The sequence below is a fragment of the Adiantum capillus-veneris genome, chromosome 8 (assembly GCF_014529385.1).
Source record: "Adiantum capillus-veneris isolate H3 chromosome 8, ASM1452938v2, whole genome shotgun sequence".
Classification (NCBI taxonomy): domain Eukaryota; kingdom Viridiplantae; phylum Streptophyta; class Polypodiopsida; order Polypodiales; family Pteridaceae; genus Adiantum; species Adiantum capillus-veneris.
In genome coordinates this window covers 41,377,351-41,403,859 of record NC_140938.1, presented here as the reverse complement: position 1 = coordinate 41,403,859, position 26,509 = coordinate 41,377,351, and the positions used below count along the sequence as shown (strand labels likewise).

Genomic DNA, 26,509 nt, shown 5'->3' with positions numbered 1-26,509 from the left:
ATCAATCTATATAGCTCCATCGTGCTAATGGGGGGTGTAAGATGTAGTACATGGGAGGGTCGGGAGCAAGGGTTGCCTTGATAAACGCCTTTGGGTGAGCCATCATCTGGGCTCGTCTCTCCTCAACAGCTCGATGTGCTCGAGTCAAGATCTCCTCGATGTGTCTGCGATGGAGTCGTGGGGCTTGGCCTTTGGTAGCTCGTGGGCGTCGTCTGGTTCGGCTCACCTTGACGTGCTGAACGGTCACTCCCTCAGTGGGTTTGGGAGTGTGAGCTATGACTTGTTGGGAATGGGATCGTGCTAGCTAGGGTGGATGAAAGAGAAACATAGTGGAAGTGTGTGAGTGTGTATAAGCAAGATTATCACTGAAGTGAATTAGGTTCCAAGATAGAATTAGCTTGGACTCATAAACACAATCTTGAGTATTGACTTAGCTTAGCACATGCTCATGTAGTGCAAACTTGAACTGTGTTGTTTATTCATGAAAGTGAGCTTTAAGTAGCTCTACAGCTTGACTCCATTACATGTGGGATAATTTTTTCTTTGCCCTCCTTCACTCATACTCTAGGACAAAGCTCACACATTACATGACTATCTCCATCCCCCCCTGAGGTTTGTGTAACAGACTTGGACACTCCAAGTCAAGAATCAATCGCGACAGCACCAAATAACCACTTCAAAACAATTCACAGATCACACAATAGATTTGCACTGGCCCGACGGAGTTCCGTGCCTAGAGATATTGGACCCAAAGATTGACGCCCCTTTTGGTATTTCAAATCAATGTCAAAGTACAAGAGCGGTTAGGGTTTCACTGTTAGACTCTGCGTCCAGATGCTCTGAGAAGTGAGCCCTAATCCGTGTATTTAAATGTTACAAGGGATGCCCAAAAGCAGAGCCCCAAAAGCTTGAAATCAAAAGCAGTTTCTCTCTCTCTCAATGAGAGCCAGTAAAATAAAGCAAAATCAACCCTTTCTCTCTCTCCAACTTCTTGCGTAGCCAAAAAGCAGCCAGGATGCGTCGCTCATTGCTTTTTCAGCCTTCGCAATTTCCAGGATCTTCCATACACTACTGCCACATGGCATTGGTGCTAGGAATTAGGGTTTCAGCCAACAGTTAGGGTTAGCGTTTCCAAAAAATTAGGGTTTGCAGGAAGTTTAGGGTTTTTGGCAGAAATTAGGGTTTCTGCTGTCGGTAGCCACGTCATCACTTTGTGACATACGCCCCTCTTGAAAGCATTGTAATCGACCGCAATTACGCTTGCAAAACGTATCCTTGTGTACCAAAATCTGTTCAGGAACAAGGATCTCGTCGTTTTCTTCCACTTCGGGTTGCTCATCAGGCTCCCCATCATCAGGCACATCACCCTTAAAAGGTTTCAAGAGACTCACATGGAAAAAGCCTCTCTTGATCGCATACTAAGCTTTGGAAAAAGCCTCTCCTATCCCTTTTTCTTTCGTAGGCGTGCCTTCTCAAAACGTAAGAGCACCCAATCATCCTCCTTCAATTTCATGTCGCGACGATGGCAATCCGCTGTCTTTTCTGTCGTTCTTGAGACTTTTGCAAAGTCTCGCGAACCTTGGCAAAAATCGTATCCAAATCTTGCGTATATTCATCCGCTTCCAAAATCTTATCTTTCGTGCTTAGGAAGGGTGGAACCTTCGCAGCACCTTTAACAATCTCAAATGGCACCTTCCCCATCGAAGAGTGTATCGTGTTATTGTAAGGCAAATTCCACCAAAGGTAAGTACTTTTCCCATTGAGTTTTCTGATCAGAGATATAAGACTTCAATAAATCTAGAACCACTGAATTTGCAATCTCAGATTGCCCTTGCCTTCCAAAACAAACTTGTAAATTTGGGGTCTCTGGCGGAGACGATCGTCTCAAGCATGCCATGTAATCTGAAGATTTGGGCCACAAACAGTCTCGCTAAGTGATCCGGCTTGACTGTTTTCTTCACTGGAATGAAATGAGCTTGTTTGCTAAATCTATCAATAACAGTCCAGATACCATCGTGACCACTCTGTGTTCTCGGGAGATCAAAAATAAAATCCATCGCAATACTTTCCCAGGGGCGGGTGGGTATGGGTAAAGGCTGTAACAATCCTTGTGCCTTATACCTATCAAACTTGACCTTCTGGCATACTAAGCAACTACGCACAAACTCTTCCACATCCTTTTTGAGTCTCGGCCAAAAGAAGTATCTCTCTACCCCCTTCATGGTGGTAGCAATGCCGCGGTGACCCGTAAAAGGTGGACAATGGCATTCAGTCATAACCTTTTCCCTCAATGGCTGTGTAACACACAACATAGTCTTTTTCATCAAGTAGCCTTCCTGAAGGGAGTATCCAGCTATTGTCTCCCCATCCCGTATCCATGTGATAATATCTACAAAATCTGCATCTGTGGCACACTGATCGACCATATCCTCGAAGCTCCTATGATGTATCGCGGAAATAGCTAGAACCAACGGCTTTCGAGACAAAGCATCTGCCACCACATTCTTCTGTCCCTGCACATGGACAATCTGGAAGTGAAACTGTGACAAGATGTTCGCCCACCGCATCTGCTTTTCTAAAAGCTGATTTTGTGACAAGAAGTAGCGCAAACTCTGATGGTCTGTAAACACAGTAAAATCCGCTCCGAGTAGGTAATGCCGCCACTGAGTAAGAGCATGGATAACCGCCAAAATCTCTTTCTCATATATCTGTGCTGTCATCTTCGGCCTAGAGAACAATCGGCTCTCATAAGCAATGACATGGCCTTCTTGCATCAAGACCGCACCCAGACTATGACCACAAGCATCACAATATACTTCAAATGACTTCTGCAAGTTCGACAAAGTCAAAACTGGTTCCGTAGTCAATTTCTCTTTCAATGTCCGAAAAGCAGTCACCTTTGTGGATCCCCACGAGAAAGGGACTCCTTTCTGTGTCAAGACATGCATAGGGGAAGCAACCTCTGCAAACTTTCATATGAACCGCCTGTAGTACGAACACAGTCCCAAGAAGCTTCTAACTTCATGGACATTCTTCAAATCGGGCCAATCACGGATAGTCTTTATCTTGGCCGGGTCCATTTGCACTCCAGCTGTTGAGACAATGTGTCCCAAAAAGTGTATCTTTGGTAGGAAAAATTCACTTTTCTTTGCATTAATCACTAACTTGTGATCTCGTAATGCCTGAAAGACCTGAAGCAGATGATCTCTGTGTTCTGCCTCATTCTTGGAGTAAACAATGATGTCGTCAAAGAAAGTGCCAACAAATAGCTTGTACTCTCGAAAAATCCTGTCCAAATGTCGCAGGAGCATTGGTTAAGCCAAAAGGCATCACCAAAAACTCAAATAACCAAAAAGTCATCCGGAAGACTGTCTTGTAGACATCTCCCAGCGTGATTCGGATCTGATGATATCCACTCTTCAAGTCAATCTTGCTAAAGCCCGAGGATCCCTGTAACTTGTCGACTATATCATCGATCCTAGGAATCGAAAATCTGTTCTTGATGGTGATTTTGTTGAGAGCTCTATAATCGATGCACATCCTCCAAGATCCGTCTTTCTTCAAAACCAACAACACTGGAGAGCAATACGGTGAAGTACTAGGCAGGACAAGACCCTTTTCCAAGAGGTCTTTCACTTGGTTCATAATCTCTTCATTCTGTGCTCGGCTCACACGGTAAGGTGGTCGGTTCGGTAGTGTGCTTCCAGGTATCAGATCAATGGTATGATCTTCAGCACGAGCAGGTGGTAACTCTCCTGGTAGGCCCTCTAAGAAGCAATCGGCGTGAGAGTGGAGAAAATCTTGGCGTTCTTTATCAAGTTTAGACACATTTGTCCTATCCTTATCGCTCAATTCTTTCATAAAGATCGAGTAAACAAACAGATTGGATTTCATTAATTTTGAAATGGCCAAAGCCGATACAACAGGGACAGAGTCGCCCTTTAGTTTAATATCAAGTACAATTGTTCTGCCCTTTTCTGTAGTCAAAGTCGCTTTTCTCGCCCGATAATCGACCACGGCGTTGTTCTTGTGGTACCAGGGAATCCCTAAGAGAACATCACAACCCTCCAAAGGCATTATGAAGAAGTCCTCATGCCCCAAATACCCTTGACAATGCAACCGAAGTTTGCCAATGACAGGTGTAATGGCTACGTCCTTGTTGGGTGCCGCTAGAACTGCCTCTACAAGTGGTCCCATCCGATCGGGAGTAATCTCTAGCCGCATCGCCAATTCGGGTAAAATGAAGTTGGCCTTGGCTTCTCCATCAAAGAAAATCAGGGCCTCTTGATCTCTCACTTTGCCCCAAGCTCGATAAAGTTCTGTACTCTCATCCATGGTGTCGGGATCGGTACCCACACAATCTGGAACCAGTCCTGTTTTCATCTTGCCTTTTCGTCCACGTTCCTCAGGTGCTCTCGAACTGTCAGGCCTGTCGTCGTCCTTATCATTTTGTTCTTTCTGTGCCTTTATAGGGCACTTCGCGGAGATGTGTCCCTGTTCCCCGCATCCAAAGCACTTCCCCTCCTTGATGAATCGAGCTCGCTCCTGAGGAGTAAGCTTGGGTCGTGCATCCTTTTTCTCTTGGTTGCTCTTTTTTTTTTCTACTTTCATTCCCAAAAGTCTGTTCGGCTCGTTGTGTCATGTTCTCATCTGTGGGTAGGTGAGACTGCCAGAGTGAATGGCAAAGCCCCGCTTCGCATGACTCATCAACTTGTGAATAGAAACTGACTTCTGCTCCAAGCAAGGATCTCGGATCTCTGTAGGTAGATCCAAGGTGAACCGCTCAATGTGTCTCTGAACGAGATCTTCTTGATTGAAGAGGTGGGTAGAAAAGAGCTCCAGAATCTCACAATAAGCATTGATTGTATCTTTCTTGGTCATCCGAAGATGGTTCAAGCAGCTCGTATATCTCGTTCATATTCTTGCGTCAACCAAGAAGAAAAAAAAAATCTTTTTAAATTTCAGCCTCAAATCGAACACGCTTCTTCTGTTTCTTTGCCTTGTCAAAAGTCGACTGACAACCCAAATATCCCAAGAAGTCAGTGCTTTTCTTCCGCTTTTTGCCGTGCTTTTTGGCTTTCTTTCTTTTGCGCGTCAAAAAGCTGAGCAATCCATGCATCAACCACCTCTTGTAATTCCTTCTCCGAATACTGTTTGTCATCAGAAGGTTTCTTGAGAGCGGATTTCAAGGGTGGTGTAGTGGTTTTCAGCCACTGCGCATGCACTTCCTGAAAAGAAGTCTCGCTCATATATTTTGCCAATTTCGGATCCTTCGCAAAACTGAGCATCATCTTTGTTGCATCGCCGATCAATTGACGACGCTTCATCTCTCTTTGCTCCGCTTGAGTAGGTCGAGGCGGGCCATACTCTTTGTCTGAATCTTCGTTTTGATTCCTGCCCGCATCTCCAGATGCAGAGAGAGTCGACTGATCCTTGCATGAAGCCATAGGTGCCGCGGAAAAAAAATTGGGGATGGGATTTCCCGTAGAAGAGAAATCGGCCGTGCTCTGATAGTAGTAGATACCACTGTAACAGACTTGGACACTCCAAGTCAAGAATTAATCGCGACAGCACCAAATAACCACTTCAAAACAATTCACAGATCACAATAGATTTGCACTGGCCCGGCGGAGTTCCGTGCCTAGAGATATTGGCCCCAAAGATTGGTGCCCCTTTCGGTATTTCTTTATGTATTAAATCAATGTCAAAGTACAAGAGTAGTTAGGGTTTCACTTTCAAACTCTGCATCCAGATGCTCTGAGAAGTGAGCCCTAATCCGCGTATTTAAATGTTACAAGGGATGCCCAAAAGCAGAGCCCCAAAAGCTTGAAATCAAAAGCAGTTTCTCTCTCTCTCAATGAGAGTCGGTAAAGTAAGGCAAAATCAACCCTTTCTCTCTCTCCAACTTCTTGCGTAGCCAAAAAGCAGCCAGTATGCGTCGCTCATTGCTTTTTCAGCCTCTGCAATTTCCGGGATCTTCCGTGCTCTAGAGGTGTGGAAGATCATGATCTTGGTTTTCCCAAGATTCACTGTGAGTCCCGTGTTTGTACAATACTCATCTAAAGCTCTCAGATGGTTCTGTAGGCCCTTTAGTGACTCTGGAATCAGCACAGTGTTATCAACATATAGTATAATGTGGACTGTGGTACCTGTTAGATCCGCTCCTGCCCCTCCCGCTCCTGCTGCCTCCTGTATGGCGAGTAGTGTCACTTGGTCCTCTGTGTCGTATGTCTCACATTGATTCTTGCCTGTCCTGGCTTTGAAATCCCTCGTAAGGAAGGCTTCCCCTAGTGTAAAGTACTCCATAATCTCATCTGACATGCATGTGTATGGGGATGATCTCTCCTCCTTCTCCCTTGCTGTCTTTGTAGTAGCAAATCTGGAGCCTGAGGGGGCGAAGTAGCAGAGGACGATGTAGATAGTTTTGACCTGTGATAGCTCAAAGCGGATCCAAAGGTAACGGGCTTGTGGGTCTCGTGCAACAATCTGTATCGTGCTCCGAAGTCCTTGTCTGAAGAGTATAGCCACCCCTCCCGACCCTCGTGTGGTGTGCTGGTAGGTGCTCTCACGATGTGAGGGAAAGCCTTGGATCTTTGGTAGACTTTGCTTTGGACTCTCGTCTGTCTCTGTCAGAAGAATGATGTCCCGTCTTCTCATCACCTCCTCAAGCCTCTTTGGATGTGTCCATAGATCTTCATTGCAGTTCCAAACAAGGTAGGATCAAAACGTACGTACGGATCCGTTCCATACCGTACAAACGTACTATAGGATCCATACGGTACAGATCGATCCGTACAAGGCACTTTTTTTTTGGAAGATAAGCGTGGCTGAGGGTTTTTGAGGCATTTTTGCTGACTTATGGGAGACCAAACCAGTTCTCATTTGAGCTTAATATGCCCGTTCAATGATCAATGTCGTCTAAACTTTAATGTCTCTTGCAGTAAGTTACACAATATGTGGTTGTCTTGTAAATTAATTGTCTCTAAAAGTTGTTGCCCTCTCTTGTTTTTTATCAAAAATGTCCTAGAAAGTTTGGTAAATTGAGTTTTTTTTACAAGAGTAGATATTTTTACGTACAATGTTTTCCTGTACGGAACAACATACAATACGTATATATACGTCACGTATAGTACGTTTGGTATCACCTTGGCTCCAAACTGTGAGGTGGATCTCCTCATATGTCCCATAGGGAGGTTGCGAGTCCCTATGCGATGGTCTTGCTATCAATGATGACCCTACCAGCTCGGTATACCGCCTTCTTTAAGAGATTTCTTGACGCTAGGCATGCATGCTCGGCGGTGGTCTTGTTGCATCTTTGTGAGGTAGCATGCCCCATACTCTCCAATCCTCGTGCACATAGTCTTGAAGTACTCCGACGACCTACACAGTGCACTCAAGAGGTCTTAGGATTTACTATTTAGATGAGAATGAGAATCGAGATGATTGATTGTGAGAAAATGATAGATCATAGTAAGTCTTATCGAGCCTTTATGAAGGGGATGTGATCATGATAGAAAAAGCGGGAAACACTTGCATCCACATCCTCCTTTTTTTTTGGATCCCAAGTGGTATGTAGGGTGCGTTGGTGAGATTTGGGAGTGGAGACCGGAGTAGTATTAGGCATTGCAAATGCAGAGCGAAATGATATCGCCGCCATCTCGGTCGTTGCCGCATTAATATCACCACCAACCGTTGAAGAAGGTGTAGAAGAGGGAAAAACCAAGTCGTTGGGGTTCATTTTGGGACGCTTCGGCTTGGCTACTTTCTCTTCTTTGTTGGCTTTGATGGCGGCATCCTTTGCTTCAAATACCTTCAACAATTGCTCGTTGACCGCCTTGCATATTGCTACTTGTTGTCCCTCTAGCTTAAGGAGGTGAGCACGGACTTTGGTTGTGCCGGATTGCCGTTCAAAGCCACATAGTTTGCACTTCCATGCACGTGCACCACCGGCCTTTCCCAACACTCGGGAATGCACTTCGTCCCACCATGAAGCTTCATCCTTCTTCTTCGCATCCAAGGGTACACATTCACTTGATGCGGAAGGTTGGGCCATAAGTGATGAGACTTGAGAGAGGGAGGGAGCTTCAGAGCTTGAGAGAGAGAGAGAGAGAGAGAGAGGTGGTCAAAGTTCAAACCGTCAATGGAGCTTCAAGCTTGAGCCTTGAGCGAAAGAGGGGGAGAGGGAGAGAAAGGGAGAAATGGAGCTTGAGCCTTGAGGCTTAAAGCCTTGAGGCCCAAGATAGAGGGAGAGAGCCTTGAGGCTTGAGGGAAGAGGAAGAGATGGAGCTTCAAAGCTCAAGAGTTAGCCTTGAGGGAGAGATGGAGAGAGGGAGAGTGAGGGAGAGATGGAGCTTCAACTTTCAAGCTTGAGCCTTAAAGCCTTGAGGCCCAAGGGAGAAGGAGAGAGCTTGAGATTGGGAGCTTGACGCAGGACGGAGGGATGACAATAAGGCTTGAGCAATGAGCTTAAGCCTTGAGGGAGGGGTGAAATTGAGCTTGCCCATGAGGCTTTAAATAGGAGAGGCTAGAGCCCTCCCCCTCTCCCTAAACGTTCAAATTTCACAAGGCGCCCAAGGCCCAAACGGCAAGAATGTTTTTAAAATCTGAAAACGGCTACTTTTTTTGAACTGCCATTCCGCCCAGTCCCGTTCCGCCCATCGTTCCGCCTGTTCCGTCCCGAGTTCTAGTTATGCCCTGCAACGGAACACCGTACCATTTCCATTCCCCCGTTCCCTGTTACTCTGTGATGGAGAGCCCACTATCATGTGCTTAAGCATATAATGCATCTAGATGTCTTTGCATACCCTTTGTTGATTGTAAGGTGCAGCGGAATGAATGTTGTATTTTCTCAAGATTAGTGATCTTTATTGCTCAAGGTTCCTTTTAGTTCTTAGGGAAAGAGAGAGCTTTCCGTCTTATGGAGAGTGCTATGATCACGAACAAAGTAAGTGGATATTGTGCGTGCAAGTGAATGAGACTGAGAGAAGGAGAGAGAAGAGATATGACACCGAGAGGTTGTAAAACCCTCCTCCGAAGGCCCCACTCTCGTCGGCGAAAGTGGTCTACTTGATTGCACAAAAGTGTACAATGCGTATGCAATGGACTGATGCAATGGGACTATGCCGATGACGAGGGTGATGACGACGGCGACTTCGTGGCTGAAAACTGTGATCTTTTATGGGCTGAATTCGGTGGCTGTTTCGAGGCCGAAAATGACTGTTTTCTTGCTGTGGTTATGGCTGAAAATGGTGGATCTTGCGGGGGTTCATGCTGATGGTAAAACGCTGAAATGCTGTGTCTGGCCAGGCTGCGTTTTTAGGGCTGAAAGCTCCTGCTGGAAACGCTGCAAAAAACGCTGAGAACACCTGCTAAAAAAGCTGAAAAACGCTGATAGGCTGATCTGTTGCTGGCGTTTTTTCTGAGGGCAGAGATTCCAAAACTCTAGGCCTTGGGGCTGATCTACAGGGGGACTATCGCCAGAAGGGGGGAACTTCAAGGCGATGGGAGATGCTGTGAAAAACGCCAAGGGGATGGGAGGTGATGGCGATGGATCTGATGTTGAGGGGGGGTACTGCTGAGAGGTTGCCTGTTGAGCGGGAAGCTCCTGCTGCCTCTTCTGCCAGAAAGTGCTAACTTGGGTTTGCTTATATATTAACTTAGCAAAATTGCCCTACCTACTTTTGTTGGAAAGTCACTTAAAAATAATAAGTGAAAATACCAATAAATAGGAAAATAGGCTAAATGCATTGGAAAATTCCCCTAACTGATGCTAATGGATTCTGATGGGAATTCCGATGATCATGCTGTGTGCAACCGGAGGATATGCATCTATGCTAAGTGATTGGGCATGCATGGTCTACGAATAGACTCACAAAAGTGCCAGATCACTGCTAATCTAAACTGACTGGACTGACTGAACCCTGATCATGCTTTAGCTTGTCCACGGACACATAGGGTTGAGATATGTCACGTGACATCCCCTCCTTTTCAAAGTGAGGTACTGGTACCGAACTGTATGGCGTCGAGGAAGATCGCCAATAGCATCCGGAATCCTGGAAGGGACTCTTCGCCGGCCCACTCTGATGTGTGGGTCGTGCGGTACTTGAACTTCATAAAGGTCTGCAACGCTTGCTTCTTTGGGCCGCGCCGAAAGTGATACAAAATCTTCCGAATCTCCTGCCTTGCGTTAACTTCTTCTAGAGTTCTGCTTCTTCCGTCTTCAAGAATCTCCATGGCTGAAAATTCCTGAAACCATCTCCAACACAAAACCATGAACCTACCCATTCTATGTAAAGTGAAGGAAAAAAATCTTGTCTTCGCTAAAGACTGTGTATGCGATGTAGATGAACATAGAGACGGAGTGACAAACCGTTCATCAAACACATGCAAACAATGAGGTCGAATCTTTTCTGTTTGATCGAAATCAATCAACTGTGGCAAATCACAATGGAAATGCCCATGCTTGGTGCTCATACGGTCATGTACTCGTTTAGAACCTGTGTCATGCCAAGGAAGAGACATGGAATGTGACTTCCTGACATACAAACTTTTCAGCTTTTTACGAAAAATCCGCATACATTCGTGCTCATCCATGATAGAAACATGCTCAACATACAATATGTCATGCCTAGAAAAAGGGATCACATAACAATGCTGACTAAAATACAGGAAACCTTTACGAATGAAACACTTGAACAATGCGTGCGTATCAATCATGCGAACACACAATACTTCCTGTGAGGGTTCTGTGGACCTAGGCTCGAGAGCCAAGATCGCTTCTTCGGGATCTATCGAATCTTCTTGTGGGGGATCTGTGGATCTCGCTCGAAAGCCAAGATCGACTCTTGGTGATTGATCGAATCTACAACGAGGTTAGCTTTGCTAGAAAAAGCATCAACTAACACATCATCCTTGTGAACAATCACATCTGCTTCATGCAAATCATCATGCTGTTCTTTATCATCCAAATCATCATGCAAATCATTATCCTTCAAATCATCATGCTTCTCATAATCATGCAAGTTCTGTGTGTCATGCTTTGGAGAAAAAGAGACTGAGAGAGTCTCCTTATCTCGAATCCTTTCAACCTTGTCCTGCACATTAGCAATGAGAGATGGAGAAGGAGAAGTATCCACTCCATGAAAGACAGTAGGAGAATCACTGTCGGCATTGAGAGTTAGTGTTAGCCGCAAATTTTATGACAGCATCAGTCTCACGAAACCACTTAATGCCTAAAATCATATCATATCCTGAGAGAGGAGAAACAACAAATTTTCTAGTGAAGGCAGTCTGTTGGATTGCAAACAACACATCAAGGCATTCCTCGGTGATGAGAGCGTCCATACCAAGACAAAAGCCAGAGACCTCGATAGGAGATCTCGGACTAACTTCGAGGCGGGCTTTCTCAACAAGAGAGGAACTGATCACATCATGCATACTACCTAGGTCAAACAATATGACAACGGTGCCCCGATGAATGACCATAACATTTAATGACAGAATCATCAATGGGAGGGTCCTGAGAAACTTTGGGCACACCCGTGTTATCATTCATTGCATTGACAGATGTAGTGGGTGATGTGGGTTCTTTAGATTCATTCTATTCAAGCTTAGGACATGTTCGTTTTATGTGACCCTTAATGTGACAATGAAAACAACGACCTTTCTTAGAATAAGTACTTTGTTCTTCCGACGTGATGTATCCTCCTGCAATTCCTTGTGCTACCTTTTCATCTTGCGTAAGCTTAGGTTTAGCAGTTGTGTTAGTCTTACCCTTAGATTCATTGGAAGAATTCTTTGATGAGAGACTGTTGGAAGATTGGTTAGAAGAGTTATCATTCTTACCATTCTTACCGTTCTTACCGTTCTGCGGGTTCTGAGAAGTCTGCGAGGTACTTGTGGAAGTCTTGTTGTCCTTAGGTTTTCCCTTGTTGTGCTTCATCTCCTGTGCTAGAGCAATCGCTACTGCCTTGTTGAGATCGATTGGATCGAATACCTCGACATCGTACTTGATATACTCGTCCAATCCAAAGAGAAAAGCCTCTTTGCGCTCATCATCCGACATGCGTAATTGGGTACCTGGCTGCAAAACACAATTAGAAAAAGACATAACCGGCATACCATTTTGCTTGAGAGCACGCCAATCGTCCTTCAATCGTGCGAGGTATTGAGGTGGCATAAACCGTGCCTTGAGCTTGTCTTGGAAATCAGCCCAACTAAAAGAGGGGCGTGAAATCGTCGGCTGCCTCAAGGTGCGCAGCTAGCTGTGCCTCTTGCCATGCGTGGTACCAATTAATGGCATCACCGGCAAGGTTCATAGCTGCCGTTAAAACTTTGCTATTTCCTGTCTTGTTAGTTGTCGCAAAATAAGCATTAAATTGATGCAACCAAGAATGAATAACTGTAGCGTCCATCTTACCGTCATACTTACTGAAAGTAAACTTTTCTGTAACTGGATGGTTGGAATCCGGGTCGTGGCTTGCGCCACTTGACGAACTTCCACGATCTTTGGGTGGTTCGGTCTTCGAGGCTAGGATGTGGGAAATAAGTTCTTGATGACGAATCTCCCTTTGAGCCTCTCGTTCATCGCGCTCGTGTTCGAAAGCAAGTCGATTTTCTTCTTGTTTTGTGGCAAGAGCAAGGTGCTCACGATCCTGAGCAAGGCGATTTTCTTCTTGTTTTGCGGCAAGTGTGGCGTTTCTTTCATCGCGCTCGCGGTCCTTGGCTTCTTGTGCACGGTCCTTTGCTGCTTGTTCTTCTGCTTTGCTTGTGAGTCGTGCCAATGCGACTCGATTCGTTTCTTGTTGTTGTGCCATCATGTCCAACATCGACTTGACCATCATCTCCATAGGAGTGAGGACAACTCGTGGCGTAGATGGTGAAGGGGGAGGGTTGGAAAAATCTCCTGGTGGGGAGAATCCTTCGTCGCCTCTCTCATGCTCATCACCTGAATGCGAAGTATCCTTGCCGCTTCGGGTGATGACCATGCACTAGGATCTTTGGTTCTTAAGCTCGCGAGGAACTTGGGTTCTTGAGGGTCTTGAGGTCCTTGATTCGTGAGAATCTTGGGTTCTTGAGGTTCTTGAGGTTTTCTTTCGCTTGCAAATCGCGTTGGAGAAGGATCTTCTCTTCACCCGAGTTCTACCCTTTTCTACGGGCGCACCCCTTGGCTGCCTTGCGCTCACACCAAGGTTGCTTTTTCCCACCTCACGTCGATTGGCCGGCCACTAAGTGCACGGTCCGCTCTCAATGAGTAAAAAGAGACACAAGGGGAGGTTGGACAAGACCTTTCTTGGGATTCCTGTCACTCTTCAACAAAACAGGATTAGGAATCGACACGCCCAAGAGAACTTGGGATCGTGCGACCGCAACAAGCAAAAAAATTCTTGTGGTTCTTTCCTTGAGTAATGCAGAACACTTCCAAAGCTCTGATACCAATGTATGCTGTATTTTCTCAAGATTAGTGATCTTTATTGCTCAAGGTTCCTTTTAGTTCTTAGGGAAAGAGAGAGCTTTCCGTCTTATGGAGAGTGCTATGATCACGAACAAAGTAAGTGGATATTGTGCGTGCAAGTGAATGAGACTGAGAGAAGGAGAGAGAAGAGATACGACACCGAGAGGTTGTAAAACCCTCCTCCGAAGGCCCCACTCTCGTCGGCGAGAGTGGTCTACTTGATTGCACAAAAGTGTACAATGCGTATGCAATGGACTGATGCAATGGGACTATGCCGATGACGAGGGTGATGACGACGGCGACTTCGTGGCTGAAAACTGTGATCTTTTATGGGCTGAATTCGGTGGCTGTTTCGAGGCCGAAAATGACTGTTTTCTTGCTGTGGTTATGGCTGAAAATGGTGTATCTTGCAGGGGGTTCATGCTGATGGTAAAACGCTGAAGTGCTAAGTCTGGCCAGGCTGCGTTTTTAGGGCTGAAAGCTCCTGCTGGAAACGCTGCAAAAAACCCTGAGAACACCTGCTAAAAAAGCTGAAAAACGCTGATAGGCTGATCTATTGCTGGCGTTTTTGCTGAGGGCAGAGATTCCAAAACGCTAGGCCTTGGGGCTGATCTGCAGGGGGACTATCGCCAGAAGGGGGAAACTTCAAGGCGATGGGAGATGCTGTGAAAAACGCCAAGGGGATGGGAGGTGATGGCGATGGATCTGATGCTGAGGGGGGGTACTGTTGAGAGGTTGCCTGTTGAGCGGGAAGCTCCTGCTGCCTCTTCTGCCAGAAAGTGCTAACTTGGGTTTGCTTATATATTAACTTAGCAAAATTGCTCTACCTACTTTTGTTGGAAAGTCACTTAAAAATAATAAGTGAAAATACCAATAAATAGGAAAATAGGCTAAATGCATTGGAAAATTCCCCTAACTGATGCTAATGGATTCTGATGGGAATTCCGATGATCATGTTGTGTGCAACCGGAGGATATGCATCTATGCTAAGTGGCTGGGCATGCACGGTCTACGAATAGACTCACAAAAGTGCCAGATCACTGCTAATCTAAACTGACTGGACTGACTGAACCCTGATCATGCTGTAGCTTGTCCACGGACACATAGGGTTGAGACGTGTCACGTGACATCGATTCTGAAATAAGCACAATATCATCGGCATAAAGCAATAGAGGACGGAGGTATCCATGTACGTGACAACTATGTGCCTCTATCCCCTGCAGTCTCAAAATAGTAGGAACTCTCATCACTATACAATCCGGAGAAAGTGGGCATCCTTGCTTCACCCCATTAGTAGAGTGAACAGGCTCTGAAAGACCCTCTGTTGTCTGTACTCTACCTATAATTGTCTCATACAACGCCATGATACCCCACACAAGCTCGTGTTGGATTCCCAAGTTTTGTAGTCGCTGGCTCTGGAGACCATGTCAAAGTCTTTGCGGGAATCAACAAAGCTACAATAAATCCTCCTCTAGTGCTCTGTCTTCCTTAATGATTGCTCTAAGCGTGAAAATATGATCAAGTGTAGAGAATGCCCTCTTAAAGTCCAGCCTGCGTTGAAGCTCGTTCACCCTCTCTGTTCATCTACTCAAGTTAACTCAACTCATGCTCAAGTATAGATGAATATAGCTTGGCCAATGAGTGGCCAATCATGATATTGCAATAGTTAATTTGCAGGTTTGGATCTTCAGACTTAAGTAGTGGTACAATTGTAGATGTACTCCAAGTCTCAAGAAACCCCTCACACATGGCCTTGTTGAACGTAAAGGCCAAAAAACCATCAATTTGATCCCTAGCATGTACGAAATGCCCTGCCACTATACCATCATGATCGTGTGCAATCTACCCATGGCTCGCCTCATCATCTCTACTATGAAGAATGTAGAAGTGGGAGGATAGGGCTCCGACAGGTCTGGCAATTGTAACTGCTCTGCTACTGTGTATAGAGAGGATTCATATTGTGTCCACATCTCTATAGAAGTAATGACTGGAGAGGGTGAGTGCTACGGAGGTCAGATATGACCCATGGATCCAAAAACAAAGCATAACGGTCGCTCTACGTATGTGAGGACGTTTGATACATATCAGTTAAGGATTGGGGGTCCATCAAAAAGCATGGAAGAAAAGAACAAAAATGCTAAACAAAAACCCTAAGGGGGCTCAGGCGAGGAGATAGCTGGTTTGGGAGTTCGGAATTCTTGAATGATGGCTTTACCGTCTCGATAGACTGCCCATTTACCTTGCTTGCGGGCTTTGTGCATCCTCTTGAGTTCGCTTGCTTTCATCTTAAGTTGCGTCGTGGTTATTCTTCGGCGATCCAAAGCTTTGTTCCCTTCAAGAGTCGGGATTGACGCAGCAACTTGGTCCGCTGCTCTTTGTCCTTGAAAGTGAGGATATAGTGCTTGGGTGGCACATGCCTATGTGTGTCGTTGATCCAACAAACAGTTTTAGGCTTGATCTAAACTGGTTGAAGAATTTTATTAAGTTTAGTGATGGCTTCTTTGAGGGTGTCTTCATTAGTGCACCATGGTGGGTGGAGCCCCCCAATACGGACCTTGAGGCCAAGAGATTCTTTTAGTCGGCACTCTTGTATGGCCGCTTGTATCTTGGTGTCAATCTCTTCATGGGCTGCCTCCTGAGCTTTCTTTTGGACTTCTATGACACTCTCGGCGAGGGAGGATTTAACTTCTTGTGCTTTTGCAAGCAGAGCTTGGCTCTCTGGTTCTTTCTTTCCTCAAGTTTATGCAAGCGTTCCTTCAGTTTTCTGTTCTCCTCGATGAGTTCTTGCACCTTAGCCTCCAGATTTGTAATCCTTGCTTCTTGTTGAGCGGCGGAGTCCTTCTCTGGTGTAGCTGCCACTGCTAGAAAGCTTTTGCTTGTGCGGGAGATTGGGGTACCAAAAGACATGTTGGAGCCTTTGTGTTTGGCTATAGGCCTTACTGTGTGACCTAATGCTCAAAGAGAACCCAATTTTAATCTGTCAAGGCCTGTAGCTGCCGGTGCTTCTTCGAGGAGCTTCTAATGAAGATTAATGGAGTGGGTCGGCTGTCCTGAGCTCACTTTTGAACGCGAATTAGAACTGCGGAAAGCGTGTGTACGAGACAACTGTTGCATCATAAACAAGTCGTCCTCCTGGGGGCTCTGCTGAGATGGGCGGCATCACCAGCAGAGTTTCTCTCGCCATCGTCGATAAAATTGGACCAACAATAGAGCAAAAGGTTGTTGAAGGTTGCTGCGCTTAGGCTTCTAGGGGACTAGGCTGGGGTTTGACGCCCTCCATAGGGCTGTTCCTCGCCCTGCGGGGACTGTGGAGGCAGAAATGATGCTATGACTAGGGTTTTGGGGGGAGAGAGAGAGAGAGAGAGAGAGAGAGAGAGAGAGAGAGAGAGAGAGAGAGAGAGATGAGATGAGATGAAATGTTATATTAACGTCTTCAAAAGGCCAAAGTGACCTATGAGACCAGAAAGTTACATTGTGGTGGATCTGATACAAAGTCAGAGTAACAAGATGACAAAATGACAGGATGACAAAATGACAAAATAAAATACTTTGGAATCCTAAGCTAGGTGTGGACTAAGCAGCTAAACAACCAGCTGGGATAGCTAGATCACAGGAGATCCAGCATCGGTCCGCTGGCGGATCTCATCAATCTCCTCCATGGTCAGTAGTTTGATCGGGCGTCGTGCATGTCGAGCCAAAGTGACCCGAATCCTCTGATGCAGCCTCCGTCGATGCTGTGTAGTCCTCCGCAGTCGTGGGCGTCTGGATCTCCCTAGCTCAGTCACTCGGTCGATCAGTATGCCTCTGGTGTAAAGCGGCGGGCTCTGCTGTGGTAGTAACTCCTCCGGGTGTTCAGTGGCAGCTCTAAAGAAGCGTGTGTGATCTGTCTCTGATACTGGCTAGCCTCTCCTCTTATCAGGCTCTCTCTGTGTCTGCGCAGCTCGAGCAAAAACAAACCCTGGCATCTCTGATCCTCGTACCGCATGACTATAGAGAATGGTCCAAAGCCCTCTCTGAACAAGCAATGGAAGCGGCCTCGTATCTCGTACTAGACGGGGGAGTGGCATGTGTAGTGCAACTCTGTTTCAGGCTCAATGTCACACAGGGGGCATGTCCTGGCTTTTGCTGGTATTCAGTTGTATCTCGCGGTCTCGATCTGCAGCTGGTGTGAAGATGTGTGTATCTGGTTAATAGCACATCGTATTCCATGAGACAAGTGGGTGTCCATGTATCTGGGCCTCGTCACAAAACCATCCTCTGTAAGCTGGAGGAGATGCTCTCTGTAGAAAGCCATCTTCGTGCCTAGCTCCTGTGCTGGCTGTATCCATGTCCTCTTGGTGTCTAGCTGAGTTAGGTCTTGGCGAACGAGCCTGGTTATCTCGGATTGTGTAAGAGTCAGAGAGGGCGCATCCAGTGAGTACTGGAAGGGGGGCAATCTGTCTATGCTGAACCCATGCGCCTGAAACCATGATGTCATCTCCCCGTACTAGCATGCTGTATTTCCCTGCATGGCTAACTGTCGAGAGGACTCAAGTGCAAGGCGTGCATATTTGTCTCTAGGAAGTTCCCACATGCAGTGTATGAAGGAGACAGATTTGGTGAGCGCCTCAACCACCAGTGGGGGGCAGCTAGCTCTGCTCGTACAATAGCAGGTGGTACTGAAGCCTTGGCTCTAATGAGCCGCGAGATCATAGAGACCAGAGGCTTCTCCATGTCCCCCCATCCATCACTGCGGCCTGTCCTCCCATGATTATCTAGTAAAGGTCCCCAAATCTCAGCTCCATAAAGCAATGCAGAAGCCACAAAAGTATCAAAGAGCCAGAGCTTCGTCCGAGGCTCCTGAAACTGAACTTGTGAACACATCCTTTCCAATCTACCCAATGCTGCATGGGCTCTTGTCAATCTAGTCTCTGCTGCGCTCCTTAATGAAAATGCTGGCACAGAGAGAGAGAGAGAGAGAGAGAGAGAGAGAGAGAGAGAGAGAGAGAGAGAGAGAGAGAGAGAGAGAGAGAATGCTCCGATTTCTACCCTTGGTTAGTTCTTGCTTCATGGCGGCCACCACACTTGCACCGGACTTCACGACGACGGCCCACGCACCCTTCGCTTGGACATATGACTTGACTACGGAAGACCCAGCCAGTATCAAGGCGGCCACTAGACATTACCTAGGCTGCACACTGGTTGGGCGCATGGTGGGCCTCTCCCCTCATGTGGCACAGTTCGAGAGTGGCTCCAATTTGCTCTCGGCGGCAGCATCTTGGAACTCATCATGCTGGGTTGTGGCATCTTTCAGGTGCAGCTTTCAGACGTCTGTTGTGCCGAGCCTCTCTACAATCGCTCTCCTATTGTTGTAGGGACCCGCCGACTGCTGGTTCTAGAGTTCAATGTTGAGGAGTTTGATCGCCAGTAAAGGATTCCTCGCTTTTCAGTCACTCTCTCCTTTCCATCGCTCCTAGTTGATCTTTCAGGTTGTGTTACTGGTGTTGCTGCTAGGTGGGGCTTGGTTATATCAGGTTCAATGGTTACAAAGATCGGCACACCACAGATATAGGTCTATCACCCGGGGATACTCATTTCCTGGAAGCAGAACGACTTCGCGATCCCACTATAGACCAGGTTTTCCTACAGAGGTTGGTAAAACTAGGTGCCGAGATCAGTGTCTTGAATGCCATCAATTTGCATTGGGCACATGGTGAGAGACTGCCCTTTCCATCCTCCGCGTCGCTCTGAGCCACAACATCCCCCACCTCATGGCACAACGAGTGGTTGGCAGAAGGCCCCTCGTTGTCATACTTTTCTGCAGGCGCCGCCTCCAGCAGGACCATATTCACCACCTCGACAACCTGTCTCCCCAAGAGTCTCACAGGTCTTAGGTACAAGACATACCCTCTACTTCACGGCATCCACCCAAAGCTTCCTCGCTTTTAGCTATGGAGACAGATTTCCCATCTCTACCATCTTTACCAACCCCTTCTTTCCTTCCGCTTCCACCCACTGACACTATAGCACAACCCCACCTGACCATCCCCACCCATGACACTCCATCCTCTGCACCTCTACTATGCGCCCCACCACCCCCTCATGTTCCTAGATTCTTCATAGCTTCTGCACCTCCAGCTTGACAGTTTTCTAGAGCTGAGTATAGCGGTGACATTACTGGTCTGTTTTTGGCTAGGCTATACATTTTTTGACGTGCACAGAAGGCATGCTCTCTTCTAGGAAGTAGGAAGAGTCCCGTGCGCTCCTTCCTACCTTTAATTGGCAGAGAGACATGGACAGAGGTTTCAGTTATAGATTTTGTCCTCTACCACACCTTGCAGACTATCCAGACGTGGGCAGGCTGCATTCCATCATGAATTGCTACAGACACACTGACACGGAGCATAGGAGCCATACAGTGGCTCCATATAGAGGACTACAACTGTTTACCGCTGGTTTTTTCCGTGGACCATTCTACATCGATCCCTCCCACCATGTGAGTATGGTTAGAGTCGGCAATAGTTTCCACTATGGGATGTTCTTCTGACTACTTTGGTTCCTAGTTTACAAGTGCTCGCTCCTTTACTCCAAGACAGCTCCTCCGGCCACTTTTCCATGACAAGGATGCACTTCCTTTGGCTCTTGTTCCACGGCTTCGGCCAGGGATCAAGAGAGCACGACAATGATCTTCAGTCTTGTAGCCGTTGACATGGTTGATGTATGCTTCTGAACGTTCTAGCCATTGAATACCTAGAGGGTTGGGCACCCTAGCCCTAACCCTAGCCAACCTGCAGATCTTGGTTGAGGGCTAGCCTAAACCCTAGCAAGAGGAGAAGAAGAAGAAGAAAGTCTTTCCAACTTATGATACCCCATCTGATGGGGCCTAAACATAAAGCGCTCGCGCTCATAGACTGGCGTAGAAGGATGGCACGGGGTTGTTGTATGGACCCTCCGCAAACGCGTTGACATGTTGATGTAGCAGTGCACAAAGACTTGGATTTTGTGCTGGATGGCAATTTATGGGTTTCCGTGATTTGCGTTGGCCATTTTTGGTGCTAGATTTTGGGGCCAGATGCTTTTAGAATTGATGCTTTTCATGTAAATTGCTTTTGATGGCCAAGGGCCTTTATAAAGGAACGAGGGGCTCACTCTCTGGCATGCTTCGGTGTGAAGATGTAGAGCAATGTTGCCGGCGTTGTTTTGTGTTGAAGCAATATAAAGAAATATCGAATGGGGCGCCATCATTTGGGGCTAGTGCTCTGTGGGGCTGGAACTTCGCCACTCCCTGTCTCATGTGCATTGTAATTTTAATTCAGTTGTTTTGCAGCGTCTAAAAGTCCAATCTGTTCTTTCCTGCTGGCATGTGGTGCTCTCCCATTACATATCATCAGCATATAGCAACAATGGAACCCATGTCCCTGCCAATTGGGCACCTCTGTCACCCTCTCCATCAATGTAATGAGAAACCTCATCTATATACATACCAAAGAGAGTAGGAGACAATGGAAAACCTTTTCTCACTCCAATAGTGGAGTGAACTAAATCAGATGTCCCCTTTGGAGTGCGTACATGTCCCACCATTGCTTTGTATAGTGCCATGATGCCCCAAATTAATTCAATGGGCACTCCCATCTCCTATAGTCTACGCATCAATATGGCTGTGGGCACCATGTAAAATGCTTTGCGGAAATCCACATAGATACACTAAATCCGTCTCATACGTGCCCTACCCTTGTGAAGACTGTGTGAGCATTACTTGTCCAAGCATTGAAGTCCCGTAGGAGGATGATGTCACCATCCCTGGAAAATTATTCTCATATGTCATCGTCTAGGACAAAGAAAGGTGACTACCCTCTAGGCCTAGCATAGACTGATGTACGGGGGGAAAGTAGCATATGGCAATGTATAAAAATCGGCCTATGTCAGCCCTCGATCTCACCCACATTTATCTAGCATGATCATCTCTTCATACAATGTGTAGAATGGGCTGTAGCTCCTCTCTGAATAATACTGCTACTCCCCCAGATCCTCTGCTCCCATGCTCAGATCTCTTCTCTTGTCTCCTATCTATATCCCATCTTCTGCTCCCATGGTCAGATCCCGTGTCAGTCTGCATCATTTGTCCAAGGGCGTGATGAGTCTCTGAGAAGCATATAATTTCCCTGTCCCAAAAGCCATCCTCAAGGGCGCCCACATCCAACCAATACGATTCATAACAATTCGAGGCTGCCATCTTCAATATGGTCCCATAGGTCTCACACCGCCATGTAAAGCGTCGCTCTACAATCACCACCCGACCATCTCTGTAGAAGGCAATCTTTCCCTTCTCCCTTGTTTTTGTAATCTCTGGCCTCTCATGTGTGCCAACTACTACAAGAGGGTGAAATCATCATCGAGAAAAATGCATGTCTTCTTGAGGATTGAGAGCTACTTCAAGAACTCCTCCTCCTCCAAAGAGGGGAAACGTAGTATGAGTGCTCCATCCTTTGAGGACTTTGTTGGGATTTCACTCTTGCCCACCCTCGATACCTTTGTGTGTAAAGGCTTCTCCATCCTATCATGGACATGAGGCTTGTGACCTCTTTTTCAACATTGTCAACATCCTTGAGGCGGGTGATCCTCACATGTAAGGCATGTACCCGCCTTCTTCGCTCTTCTTGGAGGGTCATGTTAATGATGGTAGGTGTAGAAGAAGCCTCTTTACCTTTCCCTGTCTTGGCGACCTTGATCCACTTCTCGGCCACCTCCAAAAGAAAGTGTGTCTTGGTGATGACCTCAACCCAAGATGTCTTCATTTCCTCCTCCTCCTTGATGACGAGCACTTGTTCTTTGATTGTGTTCAGCTCCTCTATCATGGAAGGCTGAAATTCCCCCTTCTTCAAGTCGCCCGCTTTTGGCTTCAAGAAGCTTACCTTGTAGATCTCGGATGATGGAATCTTGGATGACCACGTTCTCCTCGAGGGAAGTGATCCGCCTACGGTTGCCATTTTTTTCTTCACTCCCATCTTTGAAGAGTAGTGTTCCTCTCCTTCCTTCACTCTTCCACTTCATTTCTCCATTATCTCATTTCCTTCTCTATTGCCGACATCCTCTTCCTTGTCCGCATGGAGGCTTTGTGTGTGGCTGGCGAGGTATGCGTCTTCTTACATGTGGGGGAAGCCATTGGCACTTCTTCGATCGATGCTTCCCATAAGAGAGAGAGAGAGAGAGAGAGAGAGAGAGAGAGAGAGAGAGAGAGAGAGAGAGAGAGAGAGAGAGAGAGAGAGAGAGAAAGAAAGAAAGAAAGAAAGATTTTTAACGTCTATGTCAGGCCGAAATCGGCCTATGAGACAAATCAAATGTACATGGTGTGTATGTCATCCGTCTATCGGAAAGACAAATGAAACAAAAACTGATACAAAACTGAACTGAGTGTAGGTAGTGGGGTATCTGAGGAGGGATGGAGCTCTATCTCTAGGGGTATATGCATGTCTATATGCTCAAGGTAGTACAATCATGAGAATGCATCAAGCTATCTAGCTCCATCCTGTACTAATGGGGGGATGTAAGATGTGGTACATGGGCGGGTCTGGTGCCAAGGCTGCCCGGATGAAAGCTGTCGGGTCGGCCCTCATCCGGGCCACTCGCTCCTCAGTGGCACGGCGCTCCCGGGCTCGGATCTCCTCGATCTGTCGGTGGTGGGAGCTCGCGCCCCTGTAGCCTGTGACTCGTGGTCGTCGTCTAGCTCGGCTCACCTCCGCCTGTGGGAGTGTCACTCCCCTCTGAGTGTCTGGTGGGGGAGGGGCGGTAATCCTCTGAAAGAAGTCTGTGAGCTGCGACTGTCTCCCCTCTGTCTGTGTAGCTGTGTGTGGCTGTAGTAGTGTGTCCCGATGGCTCTGTATCTCTAGTAAGAACCGTCCGAGCTGTCTCTGATCTCGAGAGTCCATGATCTCTCGGAGAGTGGGCTGTCCTCTGAATAGGGCCTCATACCTGCCTCTGATCTCAGTGTATGCTCTGCATCTACATACAAAGTGCTCCTCACTCTCCACCTCCTCTGTGCAGGCTCTGCAGACGCGCTCCTCCCTGAGAGAGAGAGAGAGAGACAGATCCAGCCTTTTTGCTCACATCGACTGGTTATCGGCGAGGTACTTTGGCTATGCTACCATAGATTGCTTGGCAGGAGGATTCTCAGACACGTGATGAAGTTTTTTCAGTCATCACTAGTATTACACTATGGAATGTTTGGAGAGCTCGTTGTCTCCACATTCTAAGTGCGGCTCCACAGCTCCTTCAGGATACCCTCACTGCCATTTGGCTGGACATCATTCATACCCTGATTTGGCAGTGGGATTCATCCTCAGGTACATCTCGAGCAGCCGATGCACGCCCATTTGCCTTCCTTCGGCGTTGGGCTCGATCCCCACTATTCTTCACACTTACAGGTGGCCAGATTACGTGGCATTATGCCCCGCCTCGGTGGTTTCTCCTCCACTCATCACACCGACCACCATGAGATAGTTCTAGTCGCGTTGTCACTATAGTGGCTCTCCTCCTTACATTCAGCTTGTACACCCCACGTGATAGGCTATTTTGGCATCTGCTGGGGATTATATTGTACTCAGTAATATACAGCCCTGACTTTTTCCAAAAAGAGAGAGAGAGAGAGAGAGAGAGAGAGAGAGAGGAGACCTATACCTAGAGTGGGTAGGTATGCAAGCCTAACCTATATCCCCATCACATAATACGTCAACTCAAAACATATGGGAAAGGGTACAATCATATGAGAGCTAAGGAGGTGCACTATGGAGAAAGTATAAAATGGTAATCATTCCGTGAACTCTCTCATGGGTCTTTGCAGTGGAGAGCCCCATCTCTCTAAAGTCTAGCTCTCTCAACATCTCCTTGGAAGTGTCAAAGAAGGATGCCTGATGACATACCTTCCTAGCATTGGATGACATCTCCATCCCTCGAAAACCCCCAAATATCGTCAACTAGTATCATGTTTTATGACCGTCTCTTAGGCGAAGCATAATGACATGTGCTATGAGGGAAGTAACATATGGCAATGTAGAGAGCTCTGCCCTCCTCGGCTCTATTTGTAACCCACATATAGTGGGCACTCTCATTTCTGCGAACCCCCTGGACGATAGGGTGTAACTATTCCCTAAAAAACATCGCTACTCCTCCTGATCCTATGTAACCGTGTTCATTACGAGTCACCAACCTACATGTGCTCTCCCATCTATATCCAGTCTTCCTCGGGAGTGTGCTTTCTCTGGGCTCTGAGTAGAAAATGATGTCCCTCCCTCTGATGGAATCCTGGATTGCTCCGACATCCAATCGTAACGAGACGTTGCAATTTCATACAGCAAGCTTTACGTTGATCCCATAGGTCGAATAAGAGCTATGTTCTGTTTCTCTTCCAGCATCATATTGAGAATATTCATAGTACATCCATAGTGTTTTGGAATCAATGAAGAATACGTTGCAATAATGGATACAAATTCTACCTCGCAGATTTTGAATGTGTTTCATAGAAAGAGAAACATTTCTTTAGCATAGGGGGACCCTCTGTAGATATTTACAAATTGCCATGGGCTTAATGATCTTTGCAATCAGACAATATGGATGAAACCTTGATTCATCTTTGTATTTATGTTTAAAACTGCTGGTGTGCCTTCACTTGTTCTCAAAACATGCGTTTGTTTCTGGAGTGTCAAACTAGTCGACTGTCGTTTTTAATGAATGGTCAGCTGCATTTCCAATACTGTTCATGTGTGTCAGATCAGTTATTTCTTTGTTGTCATAGCAGTTTGGGCAAAATAATCAAGCATTACCACATGTTCGCATGCACATCCATGCCTACAGACACCACTTTTACATGCAAGCACGAGCATGGATGTGTGTACACAGTGCACACCATGGTTATCATGGATAACAAGAAGCATTTTTGGATCTGCCATTACACAGTGACGTTGAGTGCACTTGCACTGTGTATGTGCATGCGCAAGTGTTCATGCATTCAAATTCTCATCTTGTACATATGCCAACTTCCATGCTGCAAGGCCTAGTGCAATGCTGGCATCGAATATCTAATCATAATATGCTTCATTCCGGCTGCAGGTTCGCAAAATGTATGACGGTGGTAACCATGAGCTCATAGCAGATGTTTCTTTACAAGGAACTTATAGTAAGGCCACCTTGTCAAAAGTTGTTAAGCTGGCATTACAAGCTACTGATAGTAATGTAGATGGAAGGCCGAGCATGACTGAGCTTGCAATAGAGTTAAAGGAGGCAAATAAGAGTGCAGTGGGCCATCATGTTGTCTTCGCAGTGCTAGATGACTCGAACAGTTCAAATGACTCAGAGGCTCCGCTGTCTTCTTCTGGTCTGAGTGGATAATCGGAAAAAGAGATATGTTAGCAATGGAGTAGCTATGGGTAATGATTCTTCAGTGATTAGGTCTGTCACTTTTTGTGTATATGTAACATAGTTCTTGAGTGAGAGTGGTCTTTGTTGTTTGCTGTATATTACAAATATAGTTAGAAAATCCCTCTCCTCCGGGACATCCATTCTTTCAGTTAATGATTGGGCATAGCATGTACACATGTAGGCCATTTGTGGGTTACAATTAACAATGATTCCTCACACAGACATATGAAAATGTAGGCGTATGGTTGGGTATGAAATGCATTTTGTAACCCACCCTCATAAATTAAGGGTCACACGAATTTAAAGCCCAAAACTACTAGCGAGTTTTTTTCCTCAATCAGCATGTGATTATTATTCTCTCCCCATATTGCAACTCTAGTAGCATGTAGCTACCTTTGAGCTTTGCAAGCTGTAGTAGCAAATTTGTATATGTGTAATGTGTATATGTGCAATACTACCGTCTAACTGCCATTTATGCTCTCATGGTTGGTTGTTTGAAGATAATGAAAAAAAAAAAGGTAATTTCAAGCATCTTGTTGTGTTTCCCCCCATTTTTTTATTGCTTATGAAATCAGGTGGTGGATATTTCCAAGGGTTTTGTATCATACTTTTTCCATACTTTCATAGCCATGTGGTGACATATGGGAAAACTGTGGTAAATACCAT

General features: G+C 46.3%; 1 protein-coding gene across 3 annotated transcripts in view; it reads left to right on the top strand.

Annotated features, from left to right (window-relative positions):
- The window catches only part of LOC147452035 (putative LRR receptor-like serine/threonine-protein kinase At1g05700), a 129,781-nt gene extending 103,575 nt beyond the window's left edge, over nt 1-26,206 (top strand). For all 3 annotated transcript variants that reach the window (XM_086517866.1, XM_086517864.1, XM_086517865.1), the window contains one exon: nt 25,535-26,206. In XM_086517866.1, the coding sequence (XP_086373992.1) occupies nt 25,535-25,813 (279 nt within the window). In that variant the 3' untranslated portion in view covers nt 25,814-26,206. The remainder of the gene's footprint in view (nt 1-25,534) is intronic.
- Nucleotides 26,207-26,509: the final 303 nt, after the last annotated feature.